This window comes from Periplaneta americana, chromosome 3, assembly GCF_040183065.1.
Source record: "Periplaneta americana isolate PAMFEO1 chromosome 3, P.americana_PAMFEO1_priV1, whole genome shotgun sequence".
NCBI classification, from domain to species: Eukaryota; Metazoa; Arthropoda; class Insecta; order Blattodea; family Blattidae; genus Periplaneta; species Periplaneta americana.
The window spans coordinates 139,539,694-139,565,616 of NC_091119.1; the positions used below are offsets into that span (position 1 = coordinate 139,539,694).

Consider the following 25,923-nt stretch of genomic DNA (forward strand, 5'->3'; position numbering starts at 1 on the left):
TTAATGTCTATAAGGCATATTAATGAGTATGTCTTTTTATTTATTTTTAGTGGGTTATTTTACGACGCTTTATCAATTGCTGTGGTTATCTAGCGTCTGAATGATATAAAGGTGATAATGCCGGTGAAATGAGTCCAGGGTCAAACGTCGAAAGTTGCCCAGCATTATCACTTAATAGGTTGAGAGAAAACCTAGGAAAAAACCTCAACCAGGTAATTTGCCCCAACCAGGATTTGAACCCGGGCTCTCGTTTCATGGTCAGGCTTGCTAACCGTTACTCCAAAATGGTGGACCTTCTTTTTATTCCATCTTATTGAACTTGATTTTTTCCACAACTACATTAACATGAGAAGCAGGTACTGTCCGTTACTCAGGAGAAGACGAGGGGCAAGAATGTGACCTTCTTGACTATCGCTCTTGATTATTATAAACATCGCTCAGATAAGCATCCCAGTATCCAAGTTATTACTCGTGCAGGAAACATGAGTAACAATGCGTATGGAAATTAAAGCTAAGTTGAACAGAAGGAGACCTAATGTTTCCGCTTACTGCAGTACAAATATTGACGTGTTGTCGTACGTTATCTGTTCACATCCCTTCCCCCTCAGTCCGCTGTCGTCTTCTCCTGAGTCACCGACAGTACCTGAAGGGAATATGAAATAAGCGAATCTTTGTGTTGACTATGAAATCAATCGCAACACGAAGTAAGCTATGATTGAGACGGGGACTTGGCATTGTTTCCTACAGAGTGTTCGCCTGAAAACAAGTTTTCGCTCAGGTAAAGGCCGTCGTTCGTTATGGATCGAATGCGACTGCCGAGGAAATTCTGTGTAGGCCCACATTTCCCGTGGGGATCGAACGCGGAAAGATTTTGTGTTACATAGTATGGACAGATAACACAGACTGCAAGGGATGTCAATTTACAGCATTAGTATACAGCTGAGTTCCATTTGGTGAAGTTCAGTTTAGTTCATGGAACTGCAGTACACATGAGAACAACAAAATCTTCATTCATGATACATATATTACCAAAAATATCGTAGCCTACAAAGAATTGTCGTGCTATATTTCCAGCAGTCAACAGCTCTACCGCTTATTAACTTATAAGGTAAGCCAATAATTTACATCTGTAATGTAATGTGTAATGTATTAATTCACGAGACTTTATTGTCGAAAGCTGACGATTTGAATCGCCGCTAAGGGGTCTATTAGTTTCCCATGTCACTTTTCGAACGACTTTGTACTAAATGAAACCTGTTTCCAGACGTACTGTACACCCGCTGTAAGAAACTTTGAAATACATCCAAAATTTTCATCTTGAGTGCTAATGTAACAGTTCCGTTAGGCCTATAACTTCCTGTATCATGTGCAATATTTTCGTATAATATTTCAGTATTGATTCATGTCAGCAACTAAATTATTATTATTATTATTATTATTATTATTATTATTATTATTATTATTATTATTATTATTATTATTATTATTATTATTTGTCTGGTCAACTGTCCGAAGACAGATCTGAACATCACAAGTGATATCAACAAGACACCACTTATGAGGCAACTTAACCAGGAGATAATAGGATAGGGTGGCCAGTTCCTTTACCCCTCCATTGCATACATCGCTGACTAGCTACGTATTACACTAACCAGACTTCAGATATACTATACAATTGTTCTTCCTCTGACACATATCGTCAAGTGAGATGTACTGTCTGATAATACACGTAGGCCTAGGCCTACATTTCAGCCAGAACCTCAATCAGACGACATTATTATTATTATTATTATTATTATTATTATCACTATTATTATTATCATTCTTATTATCACTATTATTATTATCATTATTATTATCACTATTGTTTTTACTACTACTACTACTATTATTATTATTATTATTATTATTATTATTTACATATCTGGATTACTATAGAACTAACACACTTCAGATGGACAGCTTGGCTAAAGTGGCGTGGAAAAAAGATTACACTAGTCCTCCGTCTAAGACAATGTTGGACATCAAAGTGATAATGCCTTTAATAGGAATTTGAACCCCTGACATATAGTTTTAACGCAAAGTTAACATAAGTCTTAGGTGTAATGTACGGATAGGAATCACTTACGTGCGAAACATTAGAGTAGGCGTATTCATTTGTAGTTCAAGAATTAAGATTTGGAAGCCACAGAAAAATATCATAACAATAATGATCAAAATGTCAGCTAGCAAGATAATGGAACGGATTTCTAGGTGCTAAAAAAGAGAAATTTAGGACTCTATAAAATCCAATTGAAGACTTTCAGGAATTTGTATAACATTACTAATTTTAATTTTAATAAATATTCCAGTTTAGGTGGAATTTAAGTAGGCTGATTTGTGAGTCATTTTCCACAACTGGTGTGCAATGACGTGAAAACTAATTTGTAAGTTCTCGCCTAACATTAACGTTCTACCACTCATTGTATGCTAAACTTAGACGGAGTTGTTTGTAAAATACCATTATTCTTGAGTTTTAAGGACAAAAGAATACTACAGATAAAGAATGAACTATTCAGGAGTATCATTTCTTTAATTAGCTAGTATTCTGAAGCTAAAAATGTGTTGTGAATTCCATAGTTGATTCGTACAGATTTTTTTAACTACAAAATTACATTTTCTTACGCATTTATCACAACAATTGTTACAAATCACACCAGTCTTATAAATTCTTTAAGACTGTACATTAGGATGCGTAATTAAACTGTAAAGAATCAAGTTCCTAAAGTCGTATGATTTGTAACAATTTTTGTGATAAGTGCGTAAGAATGATGTTATTTTTAGTTAAAAATTGAAAAATAATATCTGTACAAAGCAATTAACAACAAATGTTTAGCTTCAGAACACTAGCCAATTAAAGAAACGACATTTATGAATAGTTCATTCTCTATTTGTAATATTTTTTACCCGTAAAATTAAGGAAAAATTGTATTTAATAACAACTTCAAATTAATATAACTTTGAAAATATTGTGATTAGGACAAATGTTTATATGACAATTTTTTTGCTCAGAATGTCTTCGGAAATAAGCTCCGTAAGTGACGGTAAATCCTTGAGAATCATTTAGTATCGACATTTTTATTTTAAATATAAGTTAAACAAAATAAGTTACTAAAAAGACGCTTTTCTGGCACAAACATAGGCTTTAGACATTTGTCGGAGTTTATTATTTATTTAGGCATTTTAGGTCCTACAGAATTTTAATAGGGGGCTACTATGTACATAACACGTAGAGATATCTGAATAACATAGTCTAGGACGTAGCAAACAAAATAGGTACGGACCTAGAAATCCATTCCCTAATGATAATACTCTTTTAAAAACAGAAGATTCGCGAACCACGGGTTGGAAAACATCGTATAGCCTATTGTTCGTACATAAAAAGGACCCTTTAATGCTGACGGCCTATTTCAGCAGAAAAAGGAGTTGTACGCAGGGTAATAACAATATTACAAATGAGTCACGGAACGCCGGGACACAAATTGAAAACAGAGAGACGACGGCGACCGGTAATTAGAAGGCGCAATGCCCGGCCTCGCGACAGCGGATGATTGGGGCCACCTGGGCGATCTAATGAGGGCTCCGACACTTCAATTACACAATAACTAATACAATCACGGCAAGATTTATGTTCTAAATTTAAATGTCAGCGGCTGCTTCTCGTTAACTGCAAAAACAATGAGTGACTCCTAGAAACGTAGAGCTGAGGCTGCCCCAATACTATATTGCGTTTCCTGAAATGTTTTTATACTTTTAATATTTACCGAGAACTTGTATTCGCTAATGAAACAGAGTAGCGTGTCCAGGGTCAGCTGACGGCTCCTCACCAGAGGAACCGAGTTTCAAACTCGGGCAAGTTCCAAGGTAAAAGAGGAAGAAATTCAGAATGAGGTTTTCTCCAAGTAGTCCTAATGAGATTTCCTTTTATGACACTCCTTCGGCTTACTTTCTAGTTGGTTATTGCTGTACGAGATTGCACATCTCTTATTCTTCCACTACATGCTACATGTCCGCCTATGTCCATGTATTCTTTCTCTATTCCTTTCACTTCGCTATTTAAACTTCTTCAATTCCTTTCTTTTCTTTTTCTTCATCTTTCCGTCTCTTTCATTCATCTTCCTGTCTCTTTCCTTCACTTTCCCGTCTTTTTCCTTCGCCTCCACTTCTTTTTCTTCACCATCCGAGATTTTTCCTTCACCCCGTCCTTTTTTTTTCCACCACCTCTTCCTTTTCCTTCATCTCCTCGTCTTTTCCCTTCAAATACACCTCTTTCTTCTTCATTGCCTCGTCTTTTTCCTTCACCTCCATCTCTTTCTTCTTTAGCTCCCCGTTTTTCTTCTTCACTATTTCATTTTTTTCCTTCATCTTATCATCTTTCTCCTTCATTATACCACCTTTTTCTTCACATCCCCCTATTTTTTCTTCACCACTCCGTCTTTTTCCTTAACCTCCATCTCTTTCTTCTTTAGCTCCCAGTCTTTCTTCTTTATTTTATTGGGTTATTTCACGACGCTGTATCAACATCTAGGTTATTTAGCGTCTGAATGATATGAAGGTGATAATGCCGGTGAAATGAGTCCGGGATCCAGAACCGAAAGTTACCCAGCATTTGCTCGTATTGGGTTGAGGGAAGACCCCGGAAAAAACCTCAACCAGGTAACTTGCCCGACCGGGATTCGAACCCGGGCCACCTGGTTTCGCAGCCAGACGCGCTGACAGGTGTGGAATCTTTCTTCTTCACCACTTCGTCTTTTTCCTTCACATCCCCATCTCTGACTTTCACCACCCCACCTTTTCCCTTCACTTTCCCGTATTTTTCCTTCACCACCCCGTTCTTTATCTTCATCACTCATATTTTTTTCCTATACCTCCTCGTCTTTATCCTCCACCTTCACTCTTTCTTCTTCAGCTTCCTGTTTTTCATTTTCACCATCTTGTCTTTTTTCACCTTCCCATCTTTCTTCTTCATCTTCCACTTTTTCCTTCACCTAACCATCTGTTCCTTCATATCCCCGTATTTCTCCTTCACCTTCCCTCAACTCTTCGTCTTTCTCCTTCACCACCCCGTCTTTTTCCTTCAGCTCCCCGTATTTCTCCTTCACCTTCCCGTATTTTTATCCTTTACCTACTTCTCGAAGTTGACCTGGTCTAGTCCCTCCTCGCAATCATTCTCTTTTACATCCTCATCGTTCTCATCCATCACCTCTTCGTATCTTACTCTTTCATCACTTCGTAGTCTTCTCCTTCACTTTCATGCTAACTCATCTTTCTTCACTTGTTCATCGACGTCACCTTCCTTCATATTATTGCTGACCTCTTCCTCCTACACCTCCTCGTCGTCGTTGTGTTTCATCTTATCGTATCGCTGACTTCCTTCCACAGCTCCCGTCGTCGTTTTACTCTTCAATTTCCTTCCGTCATATCCTGACCACTCTATTATTTCACCTGTTATTATACGCCTAATTTTCACGCTCTTCTTCCTTTCTTTCTTCTTTATACTTGTTTGCTTAGTCTTTACTTTCTTTTTCATTTCTTTCTCTCAATTTCTCTCTTCTCTCTTTTCTTTCTCACTTTCTCCGTCGTTCCATTTTTGCCTTTCCTTATCCTTCTTTTTCCTTCCATTTCTTCTTTCCTCTCTACTGCATACGTTCTTTATTTCTCCTTTCTCTCCTTCTCCATTCTATACTTAATTTCTTCCTTCTTTAATATCATTTTCTTCTCTCTTTCCTTTCTTTTTTCTTCCTCCTTTCTTCCTTCTTCATTTAATAAGTACTTCCTCTTTACGTTATTTCTTTGTTACCTTTCTTTTTTCATTTCTTCCTATATTCAATATTTCTTTTCTTTCTTCATCCAATTCTTCATTCTTTCTCCAAATCTTTAATTCCTCGTTCCCCTCTTTCTTCTTCCTTTTCGTTTTGTATTCCATCTCTTAATTGCTTTCTTTTTCCGTTTCCTGTTTAGTTAGGTCTACTATTTTATTTTCACATTCTTTCTTATTCTTCATACTTTCTCATTCTCTATTTCTTTTCTTAGTGAATCCTTTTTCGTTGTCTACATTTTTCCATCTTTTGTAACTGTCTTTCTTTTTCTTTCTTCCTCACTCCAAAAGCTTTCGCAGCCATATTGATAGTTTGGGCTTAGGTAGGCCTACTTAATACAAAATTAGCATAATCTTAATTGTCCGCGTCTATGGTTCAAGTGCTAGTGAACTGGTCTTCTATCCAGACGACCTAGGTTCGGCCCCTGTTCAGATCGTGATGAAATTTGTAATGGACAAAGCACACGTTGTAGAGGTTTTCCTCTAGATACGTTTCCTTTTACCATTCCATCAACATTCTCCACCTCTTCCTCATTTCATCTATTATCCGCCGCAATAGTAAAATTAGGCTGAGATGAAATCTTGGAGGTAGTACGGGTTTCCATTGTTCATATAGGAAGGGCTTGAAGCTCCAGGATCCAGGGGTTTATCAGACTGCTGGCGTACGGGGTTCTATCAGGCATGATGGCCCCTCAGTGGGCATCAGTTTCATGGATGCCATTCATGCTACCTGTCGGACTTGGACAGTCATCGTCCCGGGTTCAGCCCTAGTAAAACCAAGCCAAGTCTATCTTAATTATACTTTAGTAACAATGAATCACTAAAAGAAATTCGAACACATGACCGCGGTACTACTGTCTGAGCTTCGTCTTAACCCTTACGTAAGCCACAGCCGGATAAATAAAATTATCATAAGTTAACAGAAATACATTTTTATACTTTCACAAACTAGCCCGTTTTTATGCAGCACATAGTACAAGAAACTAATTATACAGCAAACCGGTGGTTTAAACTTTCTTTTCCGCTCCGGTTCGACGTCAAGTAGTTAACATGAAAACGATGTGTACAGATGTCACGCCAGTGCGATGTGTGATTCCCTACGGATGACTTCTAATGTAAACACTTTGTTTTCCTGCGAATTTGGGCAATCAATGACGCAGATACGAAGACATACGCTGTATCATGCTGCATCAGCTCTTTGCGTTATGGATTGTGCACCATCATCGATTTTTCCACTGACTCATCCCTCACAAAACATTAACGAGACGTTACCCGAGTTCTAAGTGATTTTACTTCCTGATATTGCACTCTTCAATTGGAAACCCCTTTGTTTTAAGAAATACAAACACATCGATTATCATATTTGATTATATCACGAAATAAATAACTGATAATTAGATTAATTCTTTAATATACTGTATATCACTTTTGTGTACGTACCCTTCTAAAATATGCTATAGGCCTACTAGCAAGTGCGTTTATTTAATTTTTTATTTTTTGATACCAGCTCAATTCAAATGCAACTAGATACAAATTTATAATTTTTAATCTTACATTTCTGCAGTATTCCTGAAATTTACATGGGTATTTTTGTGAAATTTATTTATACAAGGTGAACGGTAAGTAATGTCAGTAATTTCAGGGGTTATTCTTTGAGATATTTAAAAATAAAAGCTTAATACAGTTTTTCTCGTTGTTCTTCCTTCCCGAGACAAAAATTGTTTTATATGAAACATTTCACAGCGTGCTTTGTTAAATCTAATCATTTAATTCCCAATATGTTCAGTCAATTTAAGAGAGTATTGTATTATGATGATAAATGATTGAAAGAATTTTAGTTTTGTTCTTTAAATATTCGGAAATTTGATCCGAACAAATTTAACATTGTAAAATTCCTTTGCAGAATGAAAAGTTACATTTATTTAGATCAAATTTCTGCACATTTAAGGGGTTAGGTACAGCTTACAACAGTAAAATGTTTGGAAATATTCAATATTTTTTTCCTCCATTACTGTACCTTGTACAACAATGAAAATTGATATGTGTAAAACACTGTCCTTCTGCTATATGAAAAAAATATTTTCACAATTAAAAAAAATTATTTATAATATATATAATTTCCAAAATTCATAATGGATGTAGTTCACTGTCCAGTGATGAAGCGTTTCCCTCATAACTCATAAACTTGTTAACTTTTACATGTTCTCTCTCTTTTATTTTATTGCTGAAACTCATGTTTACAATATCATGCTTTTTCAACTACATTTCTTAATAAATAACATTTTTTTTTATTTTGTGTTAGAAGAAAGTACTGATATTTGACCATCTTTAAAAATGAATGTATTTTTATCAGACAATCTATCAAAGGTAGAGAAGTGATCTTGCATCATATTGAAGATATGACATGCATAAATACACACAAAAAAATTCATCACAGAATGTTGGATAGTTTTCGAGTTATGTGGGAAAGAGTTCATCAGTGCACAGTGAACTCAATTTTGAAAAAAAAATGTAAATAATTTTTTTTTTAACTTTAAAAATATTTTTTTTCATATAGCAGGAGGACAGTGTTTTACACGTACTAATTTTCATTATTGTACAAGATACAGTAATGGAGGAAAAAGTTGTTGAATATTTCCAAACTTTTACTGCTGTAAGCTGTATCTAACCACTTAAAGGACAAAACTAAAATTATTTCAATCATTTATTATTATAATAATATACTGCTCTCTTAAATTGACTGAGCATATTAGGAATTAAATCAATTACTTTCCAAAAACATGCAATAAAATATTTAATATAAAACAACTTTCATCTCGAAAAGGAAGCAAAAACGAGCAAAATTGTATGAAACTGTTTTGCTTGCAATATCCCAAAGAATAACCGCCTGAAATTAATGACATTACTTACGGTTCACCCTGTATAGGCCTATGTTTTAATATCTATGGCCATATTGCATCTGTAGGATCTTTGGATATATCAGTAGGCAGTTGACTATTGTTGAGTTTCAGTTTCCATTGTCATGTGTTATAGATGACTTGTAATCATGAAACTGATTTAGATTTGTTTTAATGTTTATGATATTGGGGATTAAGGCGATGATGAATCATGACATGTGAATTTCCAACCCGGCATTTGTCTTTGTGACTGAGGGAAAACGTGTAAATCCCCCATCAGACTGGCCAGTCACGGGGTTTGAACCAGGAACCTTTCTGCGAGTCTCAAACGTAACCGTCTGAGCCGTCTACACACTAACACTTTACGCCCTCTGTATTGTACTCACCCAGTGTTAACGACGGCGTAGGCTTTTTTGGCCCGCTCGTAGAAGGCAAAGCGCTCCAGAGAAGTCATGTTGACTTTTCGCCCCTCCGATTTGTCGATAATCTCCTGGTAGGTGTTCCAAATCGGTGTCTTGATGCCGCGCTTGACATCAGCATCAGTAACTGCCATCAGAGTCACCTGCAAGCATCAGAGCAAATCATATCATATAGTTTGTTCAAAAAATGTACCTTTATACAGAAGCCTCCCTGTACCAGAAAATGAAACACCTAAAAGTAACAGGCACTACAAAATGGAGACCTTAAACCCATACTTCATTGCGGTATTTATGACTGCAGTAGATGAGACATACTTATATTTTTTGGATCCAGAATATATAATGCATTAATTAGACCTTACCCTGAACTAAGTACACTTAACACAAATAGATTTAGGAAACAAATTAGATTAATTATTTAATTGTTTTGTATTTCTTTTAAGCTAATTGAGTTAAAAATTGATACTCTAATATTCATGTACTTTTGTATTTTCTATTTATATATATTATTACATGCTGACTGTATTTTATAAAAAGTCCGCGTCACCGTTTTTGGCGTGTGAAATAAGTAATGAGAACGTTAAGTGCTAGTGTCTTACCTTTAGAGTAATCAGTCTGACAACTGTGTTTGCCAAATGGCTGATGTGACGTGTATATGAAGTGGTACCATTCTCAGCTGCATTAGCAACATGCTCACAAACTGGGTACTATACTCTAGGACACACGTCAAAAACGCTGGCGCCAGCTGTACTATATTAATGTTTCTGTTCTCAATGAACTCTCTTAATTTTGTGACATATTTTGTATAACTGATCTGAACTGCGCCCGAGCACGAGCTTCTGCTCTTTCGGGCTGCAATGCCTAATGTAGCTCAAGTGTAATGTATTAAATAAATCAATCTGAAATTTAAATTTAAAAAATAGTATAAGGTTGTTGTGTATTATCTTGTGCCTATTCACTATTTAGTTCATAGTTACACGTCACAGTGTTACGAATATGCAGGATTTTTTTCAAGAATACTCTTCAGTTTTAGTTGACCCTTTTATTGTTATCAACAGCTGGTCGTATAAAATTTAAAATTATTTTATAACACAAGGGTAAGTACTGTGTACACATGGTTGTTGGAGTCGGCAAATTTCTAGACGTATAGGCCCTACTTTTCAATCAAATATTTACAATGCGAATTCTCAACTTAATGGAACGGAATATCAACATCAGATACAAGTCATAATAAAAAGTGAACTGATCCGATATCGAAACACTAAACAAATTTCAGGTAAATTTCGTCGGGCTTTCACTATCATAGATTGAACGCGACTGCCGAGAAAAAGTATGCACATTTCCCTGGATTGAGCGTGGAAAGGTTTTGTGTTGCGTTGTGTGGACAGATAACTAAGGAACGAAGTTGAGACACCAAACTCTTTGTAGAGGGAAAGAGACGGCCTGATCTCTGCCAGGATAAATAAACAAATAAACAAACAAACCAAAACAAGACAAACAAAAAAAAAACAAAAATAAATAAATAAATAAATAAATAAATAAAACATTACATAAAGGCGCCTACAGGTTTAAGGAACACAGGATATACTATACGATAACGTTAGCTGTCTACTTTACTGATTTACCTTCAGATGTGTACGCAAAATGAAAGGCGTCAAGAGCTTAATGGGTGCGGGTTTTGTATTGTTTACTACATTCTAATAGGTTGTTTCGACACAGCATGTCTATTTTCTGTTTAAAAAGTAAATCTTTCTTCAGAAGTTCAGTTATGAACTAGTGAAAGTAGGTACAGTACTATGAAGATATATTAAAATACCGCCAATAAGATCTATAAATTTGCCTGTGATTGTAAAAGAGTCCGGATATGATTATTTTTCAGCCAAGGACGAAAATATATTACGGTATAAAGTCTGCAAGTTGGACATAAAAGTTAAAAAGCCTCGTGATTTACAAACGCATCGTGACTCTGAAAGACACACAGAACCTCTGAGTGAACGCTCTGTATGAATATTCATTGAATTGAAATTTTAGTGTAATATATAGCTAGTCGGCCATGTATGCAATGGAGGTGGAAAGAAACTGGTCATCCTACTCCATTATGTCTTGGCTTAGTTGCCTCATGAGTGGTGCTGCCTTGTTTGTACCACTTGTGAGGTTCAGACCTGTCTTCGGACAGTTGACTAAACAACAAACAAATTGAAATTATTACCGGTATATATATATATATATATACTTACACTGTATAACCTATAAATAAATTCACTTGTCTTATTGTTTGGGTTGTAAGAAATTCCTTTTTGTGTGTGCAATTCAGAAACCAAAAATTCATCATATTAAATTATTTCAGTAGTGTATATCTATCGAACAATAGTTAAAAAAAATTATACAAGCAGCAATACCATTACACCATCAGAAAGGAACTGAATTGTTGTGAAACGCAAAGAACGTATAATGAAAACTAATGTATCAACTGTGATGCACATATATATATATATATATATATATATATATATATATATATATATATATATATATATTTGTTTCATGAACTCATGAAGTACCTAAATTTATATCTAATAAAGATATAATTTACTATTTCTGAGATATTGTCTAAAAAAACTCAGATAGAGTGCTTAAATTCGACAGGCTCATGTCAGTAGATTTAGTGGCATGTAAAAGAACTCCTGCGGGACAAATTCCAGCAGTTGCGAGCGTCGTTAAATAAACTATAATTTTAATTTATGTGTGTGTGTATATATATATATATATATATATATATATATATATATATTTTTTTTTTTTCAGTCATTGTCATTGTTTCTCTTTTCTCCAGAAATTAAATAGTTATATTTTCAGTTAGGAAATCTAACGAACAAAATTATTTTTCATAATGAGTGTCATGATTCTTTAAGACAAGATCTCGTATTCTTTCCTTCTACAATAGAGAGATCAAGACGACTAACTCTCACATGATTTTCTACGCTAATAATATTACGACTGAATTACACTGAGGTCTCATTTCATTGGCACTAAGAACTTACTGGGCATTCGACAGACTTGTCCAGCGGCATCAGCTGCAGGATGGCTTTCAACAGAGTTGGGATGTCGTGGCCGTTGGCGCTGATCACTTTAGTCCCGGCGGCTTTTGCAACAGAAGTAGACGGGAAGTTGGCGTCACCCAGCACTGCCAACAAACAAAATAACCACATCATTATCTACTACGTTTCGAACAGCTAATCAAATTGTTAACGATGTTGGAAATTAATTTGTAGAAAAGTCTGAATCATTGTCAGAAAACACCAAAGGGAAATAGCCATTCTTATATTCATTCATTTACTCATTTAGCTATTTATTCAACTATTTATTCATTTATCCATTCACTTTTTTATTTATTCATTCACTTATTTATTTACCCACTCACTCACTTATCTAATCACTTATCAATTTATCTACTCACTTACTTATTCATTTATATACTCACTTATTCATTTATCCATTCACTTATTCATTTATCCATTCACTTACTTATTCATTTATCCATTCACTTACTTATTCATTTATCTCCTCACTTATTCATTTATCCATTCACTTACTTATTCATTTATCTCCTCACTTATTCATTTATCCATTCACTTACTTATTCATTTATCTCCTCACTTATTCATTTATCCATTCACTTACTTATTCATTCACTTATTTATTCGTTTATCCATTTACTTACTTATTAATTTATCCATTCGGTTATTCATTTATCCATTCGCTTATGCATTTATTCATATCTATGCATTTATTCATTCACTTATTCATATTCATTCACTTATTCATTTATTCATTCACTTATTCATTTATTCATTCACTTATTCATTTATTCATTCACTTACTCATTTATTCATTCACTTACTCATTTATTCATTCACTTACTCATGTATTCATTTACTTATTCATTTATTCATTCACTTATTCATTCATTCATTCTCTTGCTTATTCATTAATCCATTCACTTATTCATTTATTTATTCTCTTGCTTATTAATTTATCAAGTCATTTGTTCATTCATCTGTTCATTCATTATTTATTTATTCATTCCAATAATTATAAAGAGATATAATTGTGATGTTGCAGAAAGTCAATTTATAAATGTTCATGGAAACAATACTTTCAGCGGCTTTCATAATGAAAGAGTTATTTTTACATGTTGTGTGTCTATCTCCATTACATGACTCCTGTTCATATTGAGAAGGCCTATCTAAGAGTAATGAATGTACTTGAAATATAATCATTCTGAGAAATAAACGAAAATCTACGGTTTGCTCCAAATCTGTTTTAACGGTTATGTTTCCAAATGATTGTTTCTTTACGTAAGATAAAATGAAAACAAAATAGTATAGACAATATCCCACAAATCCATTCTATTGAAAAAAAAATCAGTTATTAAGCATAGAATTCTATTTCTGATTCAAAGTTATTTCAGGCAAAAAAAATGTATTAGTGAGTAAGCTTAAATTAGATGTTTTAGATAAACTGTTCAGGTCTGTAACCCTGGAACTATCCTCTTTGTATGTCATGAAGTTAGAGCTCCATATTCCCTTAATATCGATGCTAAAATGACGTGAGTGGTTCATGACACACACTGACCGCCTTTTACTCCCGGGAAAGACTCGGTACTCAATTTGATGGGAAGCTGAGTGTATTCCGGAGCAGTTTTAGAAGGTTTTATAATGACTATTACACTTTTACTACGTCATACTACTTTCGACTAATAAAACGGTACGAAAGGAAGTCTTTCAACCAATCATGGCTGCTTATCGCACAATTTTATCGTGTCTCTAGCATTTGTTTAATTTTATCGCGTTCCTAGCATTTGTTTATTTTTATCACTACCCTAGCATTTGTTTCTTTGTTTGCCAACATTTCAAACTGCACTGGTCTGGCCGTCAAAAAACAGAAAATTACAAACCACTCCAGTCGATGCACAACACTTTCAAATATGACTCGCATTTTGGCATTCAAGAACAAGAATTAATAAAGATCACTGGTCATATATGAAGAGCACCATTCGGAAATCCTGAATGAGTTGAGGGATACACCATATACACCAACGAGTTCACTTCTTTTACGCACACGTCCAATATAACATCAACTGAACCACCAACCACCAAAACATTCAAATTTGAAAATTGTACTTTAAATAATTGTTTCTTTTAAAATTATCCACGTTTATTTTTTATTTCATCACCGTTAATTAAAACGTTTCTTGTTTATTTCATCATCCCTAATTAAAACTTTTCTAACACTTGTTTATATTATTTAGGTTATGTTTGTTATAGCTTTTGCTATATATTATGGATAGCCACGTATCAGAGATTGTTTAATACTAAGATTTATTGAAAATCATCTGTCAAGTGACGTTGATTACTGGGATCCGGATGATTGAAATGGAATGCAAATGTTTTAATAAAAATGAAACTGAATCAACAAAGCCTTCTTGACTAGTAACAGTCCACAGAGTTCAATTATGATTCCATAGTTGGCACAACTGATACCGGTAACAAGAAAACATCATCATAAAACACTACTGCCATCTAGCGTAATGTTGAGATGGTACAATAATACATTTGAAGACAATTGTATTTTCGTAAGCCAATTAATATTTTATTGTACACTTTGTTACTTCTAATCTTTATATATCTTTTCGTCTAATCGTGTAATAGTCAATTAAATCCCACTCGAGTTTTGATTTTCTCTAGATAAATCAAAACCTCTAGTGAGATTACTGTTGAAAAAACTCTCAACACCATCTGACATTGAACCCGGATTTTCCAGTTTGAAATAATAGCGCCGGGGTAGTAGTAGGCCTATTATAATAGGACAACCTATCAAATTTAAATCTATTTGCGGGAAAACTGATATTAATCTTTAACATTAAAATATTGGAACGAGAATTTCCAGAGTCTTTAGCGTGAATAACGTCTCTGAAGTTAAGAGAAACTAATTATTAATACAATAAGATAGGATAGGATATTTTTCCTTTAGGAAGATGTCATAGGAAACTTATTTTTGAAGCTCATACATATATGATGTTTATTTTACGTTGCATTACTTTTTTACGTAGTGTTGTGCAATACACTGTAACATAGTACTTGGTAACAGACAGCGAAATTATTCGCAATAAATCCAAAACCTTATCAATTACATAAAATCCTGCTGAAGGTTCTGAAAACTCGTGATCCTTTATGTGCCGATTCATCTAAAAAAATTGAGGCTTTAAAGATAACATTATTACATAATAGATTAAAAAATGTCTAAAAATTTACATTGTGTAAAAATCGCAAAACATACAATCAGAACTCATCTCTTATTACAGATATTACTTGCCTTTAGTAATCAGTTGTTAAGAAAACTTCTGTATTCGAGATCTACAAGTTATTATAAATTTATTCATTTACATTTCTAGCCAGAAATAATATTCAGCACAACAAAATCACATTCCATTTTTTGAGATAGCTATCTCCTGTTTGGAGATAGGTAGGCCTACATTGGTGTCTGATGGCCCTAGTGTGTGCAATAATTGCGACATGTGGTGGGCACACACTTGTAACAGTAAGAGAACGGTAACATCTCCAATTGGACTAAGGAATTTGAGTCTACTTGTTGAGTCAGTGTTAACAAAGAACCTGAGTTGACACCTTTCTTCTAATACAGTTATTTCCGTTCTCTCTTGTCCACGCCTGTGGAGTAACGGTTAGCACTTCTAGCCGCGAAACCAGGTGGCCCGGGTTCGATTCCCGGTCGGGACAAGTTACCTGGTTGAGGTTTTTTCCGGGGTTTTCCCTCAACCCAATATGAGCAAATGCTGGGTAACTTTCGGTGTTGGACCCCGGATTCATTTCACCGGCATTATCACCTTCATCTCATTCAGACGCTAAATAACCAAAGCTGTTGATAAAGCGTCGTAAAATAACCTACTGAAATTAAAAAAAAACCGTTCTCTCTTCTGCACTTTGAGCAAGTTAAAAAGTTTCGTTTTCAGTACAATTATTACAGATTGTTTTATTTAACGATACATTCAACCACACAACCATGTTATAATCTTGAACTGGAGATAATGATAATAATTTTATTATAATACGGGATAGGAAGAAATAAAAGAGAAGAAAAGACTGGGTGGGAAAGACAAAAAGTTTAAAGATGGAAAAAGCAAGGAGGACGGAAGGCAGAGAAAGAAAACGAAAGCGAAGGAAGAAGAAAAGAGATGAGAAAGTGGTATAGGAAAAGAGAAGAGAGAAAAGTTGAAATAGGAAGAGAAAAGAGAGAAGAAAGATAGACGAAAAATAAGACGCGGAAGAGGAGCAGAAGGGAGGTAAAAAAAGAAAAAAGGAAGATAAAGTAGAAAAATAAAAAGTGAGGAGCGAAATGGAAGACGAAAAAAAGTAAATGAAGAAAGAAGAAAAATAATAATAGGAAAAATTGAGAAGAAAGTGAAACAGAAACAGAAAAAATATAAAGTAACATGACGGAAATGAAAGAAGAAGAGAAACTGGAACAGAATAACAGAAAAAGGAAGAACAAATGAAAGGCAAGTAAAGGAGAAAGGAAAAGAAAGAAGAAAAGAAGACAGAAGAAGGAAAAAAACGGAATTGAGAGTAACATGGCAATAGAAGTGGGAAGAGGAGAAAAATAAAAGGTAAATAATGGTAAAGGAAGAAAGATGGGAGAGGAAGTAAAAAGAAAAAGAAAAAGACAGGAAAACGAAATAAAGATTAACAAAGGGCAAAGTAAATGAAAAGAAAGAAAAGAGCAGCAGGGACAAGCAGGAGAGAAGGAGTAAATGAAATAGAAAATGAAGGATAAAAGATAAAAAGAAGAGGAAAATATTGAGAAAGAAGAGAACCGACGAAGAAAGGAAAGGAAAAAGCGAAAAGTACAAGAAATAAGACGAAAATAAAAACGATGAAGATAAAAGAAAGAGAAAGAAATATGTATATAGAAAGAAAGAAAGAAAGAAAGAAAGAAAGAAAGAAAGAAAGAAAGAAAAGATAGAAAGAAAAACAAAGTATGAAAGGAAGTAAAATAGATAGAAAGAAAATAATAAAGAAGCTAAGAAAACGTAGATTTAGAGAAAAGAGGAAGAGAAAAGGAAAGATGAAATGAAGGATAACTGAAAGAAGAGAAGAAAAGACGAAAAGAAAGAGAAGCATAGATAAGAATAAAGGAAAAGGTAAGAAAGGAAAGAAAGGCGTATTAACACAGTCTAGTATATACAGTCACGAAGCTCAATAGGTAGTAAATATCCGTCCATAGATAGTTGCTAACCACTAGGATCGCTAATATCGCCTCATTACAGACAATGCGGAATAGTATCGGCACAGTCTATTGTTCCTAGCACCCTCACAACTCAAGCTTCGTGACTATATACTACACCGTGGTATTAAGAAAGAAAGTGAAGAGGAAGATGTACGGAGTAGGCCTGAAAGATGAAAAGGAAATGGAAAATGAGGAAGGAAACGAGAAGTAATAGCAAAAACAATGATGTTGCTCGTAGTGAATAAATTAGAGAAAAACACAACACCGGCTTGTGGCAAAAGAGAAAGAAGCTAGCCAGGCCTTTACTAAAAGCTGTGTTAATAAAAAACAAAATAAATATGAAAACAGAAGATAGCTGGGTCGTGGGCGCCAAGTTGGAATCTCCCGTATTTCAAGTCAGCAGACCACATCACAGTTACATAATTTGGTCAAGTGTTTATTTTATAGCTACTGTTTCCCATGGGTAATGTTTCCAATGGATGAATATTTATGTTTATTGTAGACTATAACCTACGTCTTATGAACGTAGGCCTGATACTGTATGTCGAGAGATACGTTACCTGATAATAACACGAACTACAGCGTAGTTTCATCACAACGACAAAATATGTTGACATCACAGAACGTCACCGAAACTTAATCACACAATATTAAGGTGCACAATACTCGAGTCACACGCCACTGTCACACAACACACATCCACCGTAAATGCTTTGTTCCGCCCCGTTTGACAGACGACTCGCCTACAAAATGTCACCAAGCAAAAGATTGACGCTTTTATATAGCGGTCTGCTGAGTATCGCATGATGGAGCGAGTAAAAACCAAAAATATTATACCGAGAAGAAGCATTAGCGCCATAAAACAAGCGGAATTGTGGGAAGGGACGGCTTAACAAAACAAAGACGGAATTAAAAAAGAAGGCTACATTTTTCCCCCTTTCTCTTGGTTCCTTTTCCAAAGAAAAATCATTTGGAAATTCCCATGGCAGCTGAAAGTGTTTTTTAACGCTTCAAAACAATCCCTTTTACCCATCATAGCGGCGTATGGCTGACCGTAATCGAGGCCTCATCTGCAAGACGGGCTCATGGGGTCTTGTGCTAGGCTAGGCCTTCGTTCCCTGCCACTCTTCGCCGGCCCGCTACGTTTCAGCGCTATTTACCTCTGGTCATCAGAAATCACCTGCGTTTCAAGTTAACATTTAATAAAGAGTATTAATTTCAACACAGTACAGTCTAAAAGCTCTATATCTGAAAGAAATGGAGTTCGATATTTGTTCCTTACCGTGTCAATACAACACTGCCTTCGAAAGGTTTCCAAATGGTTTATTTCCGGCCAAAAATTGAACAAACTTTGTTTCGGGTAGTAAAAGAGCAGTGGAAATTTGTTTACTTTAAAATGTATCTGCCGCAGTGCTCCTTATCTTGTTGTCTAAAGAAGGGCAGGATATTAAAAAAAATGTTCACAACCTTTTATACATTTAATGTAATATTAGCAAACGTGGTACATAATATACTTACAAACCACAAGACAAGATGTACCGTAGCGAGGGGTGACTTTGTGCCAGGAGGGTGACTTTGTGCCATTCGCGTATTTCATAAGAAAAACGTAAGGAAGTAGTATTAAAAACCTTGTGACAATTTTAAAGACTACTTCCTTACGTTTTTCTTATGAAATGCGCGAATGGCACAAAGTCACCCCTCGCGACGGTAATCAAAATTAGGGTATACCTAATTTATTCAGAGACAGTGTTATTTTCAGAGTATAAACGGAATAAATTTAATAAAATTCAAAATGTAAATGGCACTCGAGTGACGCAGAATAAATATGGGAAATGCCTGTTATTATTTGGTTGAAAAGCTTTTATCATCCAGTTCTCGAAAAAAGCTGAAAGTTAAAATTCATAAAACAATTTATATTACCGGTTGTTCTGTATCGTTGCGAAACTTGGACTCTCACTTTGAGAGAGGAAGAGGCATTGAGAGTGTTCGAGAATAAGGTACTTCGGAAAGTATTTGGGCTAAGAGGGATGAAGTTACAGGAGAATGGAGAAAGTTACACAACGCAGAACTGCACGCATTGTATTCTTCACCTCACATAATTAGGAATATTAAATCCAGACGTTTGAGATGGGTAGGGCACGTAGCACGTATGGGCGAATCCAGAAATGCATACAGAGTGTTAGTTGGGAGGTTGGAAGGTAAAATATCTTTGGGGAGACCAAGACGTAGATGGGAGGATAATGTAAAAATGGATTTGAAGGAGGTGGGATGTGATGGTAGAGACTTGATTAATCTTGCTCAGGATAGCGACCGATGGCGGGCTTACGTGAGAGCGGCAATGCACCTCCGAGTTTCTTAAAAGACATTTGTAAGTAAATAAGGTTGTACAACATACGTAAGTTTGATAAACAAATTACTGAAAATATTCAACTGAGCAATTTGGAACTTCAACAAGGAGAAAATTAATTCAGTACACTAGTCGGAAAATAAATCTCAAATTATTAAATACTGCTTATGAGTATTATACCTAAGCGTGAATGTAATTTACTAAGTCAGTTGAATTAGATAATTGTGTATTTTAATTTTAAAATACGATGGCGTACGGAAGATTGCAATATCGGCAGGAAGAAAAGAGAAAAACAAGGTTAAAGAGGAGAGTGAAAAGCAGATGGGTAAAGAGGAAAATATTAAACAAAAGGAAGGAAGGAAGTAGAAGTGGAATAAAAGGAAAAGTTTGAAATGGAAAAGTATAAAGAGGAGAAGGCTAAAAAAGAGAAGAGTGAAGAACGGAAGAGTAAAGAAGACAAAGGTAAAGAAAATAAGGGTAAAGGGAGAAAGGTAAAGAAGAGAATGGTAAAGAGGAAAAGATAAAAGGACAAAAAGGAGAACGTTAAATAGAAGAAATAAAAAGGGAGAAGTGTAATAAAGAGAACTGTAAAGAGAAGAATGAAGATGAGGGTAAAAGGAGAAGGATAAAGAGTAGGGTAAAATGGAGCAGGATAAAGATGATTGTGATTAAATGTAGGGTAAAAAAGAGTAGCATAAAGAAAAGTGTAAATACAAGGATAAAGAGAAGTGTAAATACAAGGATAAAAAGAAGTGTAAAGAGTAGAAGGATAAAGAATAGAAGTGAAAAGAGAAAAAGGATAAAGAAAAATTATAAAAGGAAAAGGATAAAGAGGAAAACTGTACAAAGGAGAAGGATAAAGAGAAGTCTTAAAAGGAGAAAGAGAAAGGAGTAGGGTAGGAAGAAGTGTAAATGGGAGAAGAATAAAGAGAAGGCTAAAGAGGAGACCCAAAAAAGAGGAGAAAGATGAAGAGTAGAAACATGAAGAAAAGAAGGATAAAGAGAAGTGTAATAAGGAGAACAGTAAAGAGGGAAAGAATAAAAGGGAGAACAGTAAAGCGGAAAAGGATAAAGGGGAGAACGGTAAAGAGGAGAAGGATAAAGGGGGGAACGGTAAAGAGGAGAAGGATAAAGAGGAGAACGGTAAAGAAGAGAAGGATTAAGGGGAGAACGGTAAAGAGGAGAAGGATGAAAGTGCGAATAAATAAAGAGAACTATAAAGAGGATGAAAAGGAGTAGGGTAAAAAGAAGTGTAAACAGGAGAAGTATAAAGAGGAGTACGGTAAAGAGGAGAAGGATTAAGGAGACACCACGAAAGAGGAAAAGGATAAAGGGGAGAACGGTAAAGAGGAGAAGGATAAGAACGAGAATAAATAAAGAGAAGTGTAAAGAGGATGAAAAGAAGTAGGGTAAAAAGAAGTGTAAACAGAAGAAGTATAGATAGATAGATAGATAGCTTTATTGATATTGTTCACAAAAGTACAAAACTTAATAATTTAACAAAAGATTATATACAAATGTAGTTCTACATAATAAATATACAATTTCCTAAACTAATTAATCTATCGCAAATCTCAATAATTTATTGGTTCAAACTTGCACTTACGTCTTGTTTTAGTGCATGTTTAAACCAATCGTGATAACCCTTAAGACTTTAAACCTTAATTATTTGCTCCTTTTCAAAAATCTAATTGTAATATTTAGGTCTTATTTTACATAATAATTTATTATTCCAATTAGATGATCAGATGTCGACATACTGTAAGTCATGAACCTGAAATAGCTGAATCGGTACATTCCATATGTAGGTTAATCAGAAGAAGTATAAAGAGCAGAAGGGTAAAGAGGAAAAGGATAAAGGGGAGAACGGTAAAGAGGAGAAGGAAAAAAACTAGAATGAATAAAGATAAGTGTAAAGAGGATGAAAAGGAGTAGGGTAAAAAGAAGTGTAAATAGGAGAAGTTATAGACGAGAACGGTAAAGAGGAGCAGTATTAAGGGGAGAAAGGAAAAGGATAAAGGGGAGAAGTGTAAAAAGGAGAAGGATAAAAACGAGAATAAATAAAGAGAAGTGTAAAGAGGATGAAAAGGATTAGGGTAAAAAGAAGTATAAACAGGAGAATTATAATGAGGAGAAGAGTAAAGGAAAGTATTAAAAGGAGAAGTGTAAAGTGTAAAGAGGAGAAGGTAAGGACTAAAAGAACAGGGAGAAAAGATATGGTAGAAATGGAATAAAGCTTCAAGAGAAAAAGGGGGAAGAGAGCAAGCATAAACGGAGAAAGAAAAATATAACAGATGAAAATGTGAAAGAAGGAAGGATAAAGAATAAAAGATTAAAAATGAGAACGATGAAGAAGAGTGGAAGAAAGACATTAGACTAAGAACTGTAGAGATAAGTAAATAATAACAAGAAAACAAGCTGAGAAAAGACAGAACTAAGGAAGAAGGGAAGAAGAAAGTTGACAAGATACGTAAGACAGTAAGATAATGAGCTAAGTAGAGAGAAATAAGGGTAAGTATCAATACTGTAGGACTTGTATCCGTTTCTGTGATGCTATGAAAATGCTTGTTGCGTCGTCAAAAGTTGAAGCACTTCCTCTACGATATTAAGAACCCTACAGGCCTACATTGCTTAAAAATTTGTAATACATGGACTCTTAGACATTAAATCATATACGTATTGTGTAGAGTTACGCAAACCAACTTTGAATATAACCTTGAAACCTAATGTGAACAAGATTTAAAGTCATTTTGTTTTTCTTACTTCATTACGTAAACATCTGGTTTCAGAAAATATATTCCTACTAATATTTCACCGATATTTTGTTAATAGAGATATTATGTCAGCCTATTACATGCAGTACGAAATAATAAATTAAAAATAATTAAATAATGATCGATAATAACATTCAATTACATTAATTTAATGCTATGCATGAGCTTTATGATCACAGGTGATTATTACTGTTTTTTTCTTTTTTTGCAATTCCCGTTGGCAACTTTTCAAATAGCGAAAATAGCCAATCAACTTTGATTGATTATGATAATTTAATCTGACAGGTTGGAAAAAACTGGTAACAATAATTTCGCAGTCAGTGGGTAATATGCTCTTTGACACATATAAGTAATTGAATTACGCATAAGCATACATTACTGTGATTTATTTGTGCTTGTCTGTACTAGTTTCATTGTAACGATCAAAACATATTATTTAGCAGTACATTCAATTATTACAGAAGTATTATGTTCTATGAAGCCCGTTTATATCGTTGAAACATCATTATTTATTTGCTTCTTTCTTCCTTTCTTTTCTTTTTCTTTGTTTATTCCTTCCTTTCTATATCGTATTTTATCTCCTCTAATATCGGTTTACAATCCAATGTATTGTAGGAAAGAATATATCTTCACATCGACAAAAATAGGAATGAAGAGGAGGAGAAGAAGAATGCGGAAAATAAGCAAGAAAGGAGTAGAGGAAAGCACGAAAACAAAGGAAAGGACTAAAATGAGAAGAAAAAAGCAGGAAAGTAGTAGAGAAAAGCAAAATAGAAACAGAGAATGGCATGAAGAAGAAGAGAGTGTTATGAAGAGAAGAGGGAGAAAATGGCATGAAGAGGACGAGCGTGGAAAAGAGGAAGAGAATGGAATGAAGAGAAATGGAGAGAATAGTATGAAGAGGGAGTGAGTGGAATGAAAAGGGAGAGAGTGGCATGGAGAGGGAGAGAGTGGCATGGAGAAGAAAAGAGTGGCAAAGGGGGAGAGTGGCATGAAGAGGAAAGGGAGAGAATGGCATGGAGAGAGAGAGAATGGCATGAAGAAGAAGAAGAAGAAGAAGAGTGACAAAGAGGGAGAGAATGGCATGAAGAGAAAAGGAGAGAATGGCATGAAGAGGGAGTGAGTGGAATGAAGGGGAAATAGTGGAATGAAGAGGAAGACGGAGAGAGTGGTTTGAAGAGGGAGAGAGTGGCATGAAGAGGGAGAGAGTGACAAAGAGGGAGAGAATGGCATGACGAGAAAAGGGAGAGAATGGCATGAAGAAGAAGAAGAGAGCAGCAAAGAGGGAGAGAATGACATTAAGAGGAAAGGGAGAGAATGGCATGAAAAGGGAGTGAGTGAAATGAGGAGGGAGAGAGTGGCATGAAGAGAGAGAGAGTGGTTTGAAGAGGGAGAGAGTGGCATGAAGAGAGAGAGTGACAAAGAGGGAGAGAATGGCATGACGAGAAAAGGGAGAGAATGGCCTGAAGAAGAAGAAGAGAGTAGCAAAGAGAGAGAGAATGACATTAAGAGGAAAGGGAGAGAATGGCATGAAAAGAGAGTGAGTGGAATGAAGGGGAAAGAGTGGAATGAAGAGGAAGAGAGTGACATGAAGAAGGAGAGAGTGACATGAAGAGGGAGAGAGTGGCATGAAAAGGGAGTGAGTGGCATGAAGAGGGAGAGAGTGGCATGAAACGGGAGAGAGTTGCATGAAAAGGGAGTGAGTGGAATGAAGGGGAAAGAGTGGAATGAAGAGGAAGAGAGTGGCATGAAGAGGGAGAGAGTGGAATGAAGAGGAAGAGTGACATGAAGAGGGAGAGAGTGGAATGAAGAGGAAGAGAGTGACATGAAGAGGGAGAGAGTGGAATGAAGAGGAAGAGAGTGACATGAAGAGGGAGAGAGTAGAATGAAGAGGAAGAGAGTGACATGAAGGGAAAAGAGTAGAATGAAGAGGAAGACAGTGACATGGAGAGGGAGAGAGTGGAATGAAGAGGAAGAGAGTGACATGAAGAGGGATAGAGTGGCATGAAGCGGGAGCGTATGAACACGAGGGAGAGAGTGACATGAAATGGGAGAGAATGCCATGAAGATGGTGAAAATGATATGAATAGCGAGAGAATGACATGGAAGATGGTGAAAATGGCATGAATAGCGAGAGAATGACACAAAGAGGAAGACAGCGGCATAAAGAGGGAGAGTGGCATAAAGAGGGAGAGAGTGGCATGAAGAGAAAGAGAGAGAATGGTATGAAGAGAAGAGGGAGAGAATTGCATGAAGAGAATAGAGAAAATGTCATGAAGAGAAAAGGGAGAAAGTGGCATGAAGAGGTAGAGAGTGGCATAAAGAGGGGGAGAATGGCATGAAACGGGAGAGAGTGATATGAAGAAGAAGAGAGTGACATGGAAAGAGGAAGGGTGACATGGAGAAGGAGAGAGTGACATGAAGAGGGAAAGAATGACAAAGAGAGAGAGAGTGACATGAAGAGAAAGAGAAAAGCATGAAGAGGGGAGAGAATCATGAAGGAGAGAGAGAGAAAAAGATAGGAGCATGAGGAAGATAAGGACAAAAGAATATGAAGAGATGCAAGAAGAAGCAGCCTGACGAGGAGATGAATGAAGGGGACCAAATGAGATGCATAAAGAAGACTAGTTGAAGTGGTTAAAGTGAAGGAAGAGGAAAAAGGCAGAAGGAAAGGAAACATAGGAGAGAAGAGAGGATTTGAAAGAAGAAGAGTAAGAGAACGTAAGGTAATGAAACGTTTTAAATAACAATAGATGAAATAATTCTTCAGTAGTCTTTTAAAACATAAGAGACTACATCATCCTTGAATTGAATTAAGCAGCAACAAAGATGGCAGGAAAAATAAAAGCATTTCGAGCAATTCCTCATAGACATGCTTTGAAGATGTTAAAATATTAGAAGAGTTTTTTAGTTTGAGGATTAAGCAGTCTTTTCTTGATTCCTCCACCCGGAAAAGTAGTATCATTTTATTTAACGACATTTTCAACTGCAGATGTTGAAGAGAAATGTGGAAGAGAAATTGCCGAGAAATTCTGCCTGAAGACCACTATTAAGAACACAATTTATGTGCCGTACATCTACGACACGGGATTCACAGCTTTACTACCGGAAGAAACCTTGCTAAGGATTTATCGTCCTTCTAAAACCCAATACAATTTGCAGGAAGTTAAGCCTACGAAACTGGGGTCAAATGGTAACCTCTAGACTATCCAGGACGACAAAACTGTACGGAACATGGAGCACCAAGACTCATACCCGCCCGAGATATGCTAACATTGTGACAACTTGACCTGAAAAGTATACGTTCTTCAGAAAGATAATTCGA

The 25,923-nt window shown here is 35.5% G+C and overlaps 1 protein-coding gene across 1 annotated transcript in view; it reads right to left on the reverse strand.

Moving 5' to 3' along the window:
- The window catches only part of LOC138696566 (fucose mutarotase-like), a 217,981-nt gene that overhangs the window by 38,949 nt on the left and 153,109 nt on the right, over positions 1 to 25,923 (reverse strand). The window contains exons 2-3 of the mRNA XM_069821693.1: positions 12,215 to 12,357; positions 9,141 to 9,316 (exon numbers count right to left, since the gene is read on the reverse strand). Coding sequence (XP_069677794.1) covers positions 9,141 to 9,316; positions 12,215 to 12,357 — 319 coding nt within the window. The remainder of the gene's footprint in view (positions 1 to 9,140; positions 9,317 to 12,214; positions 12,358 to 25,923) is intronic.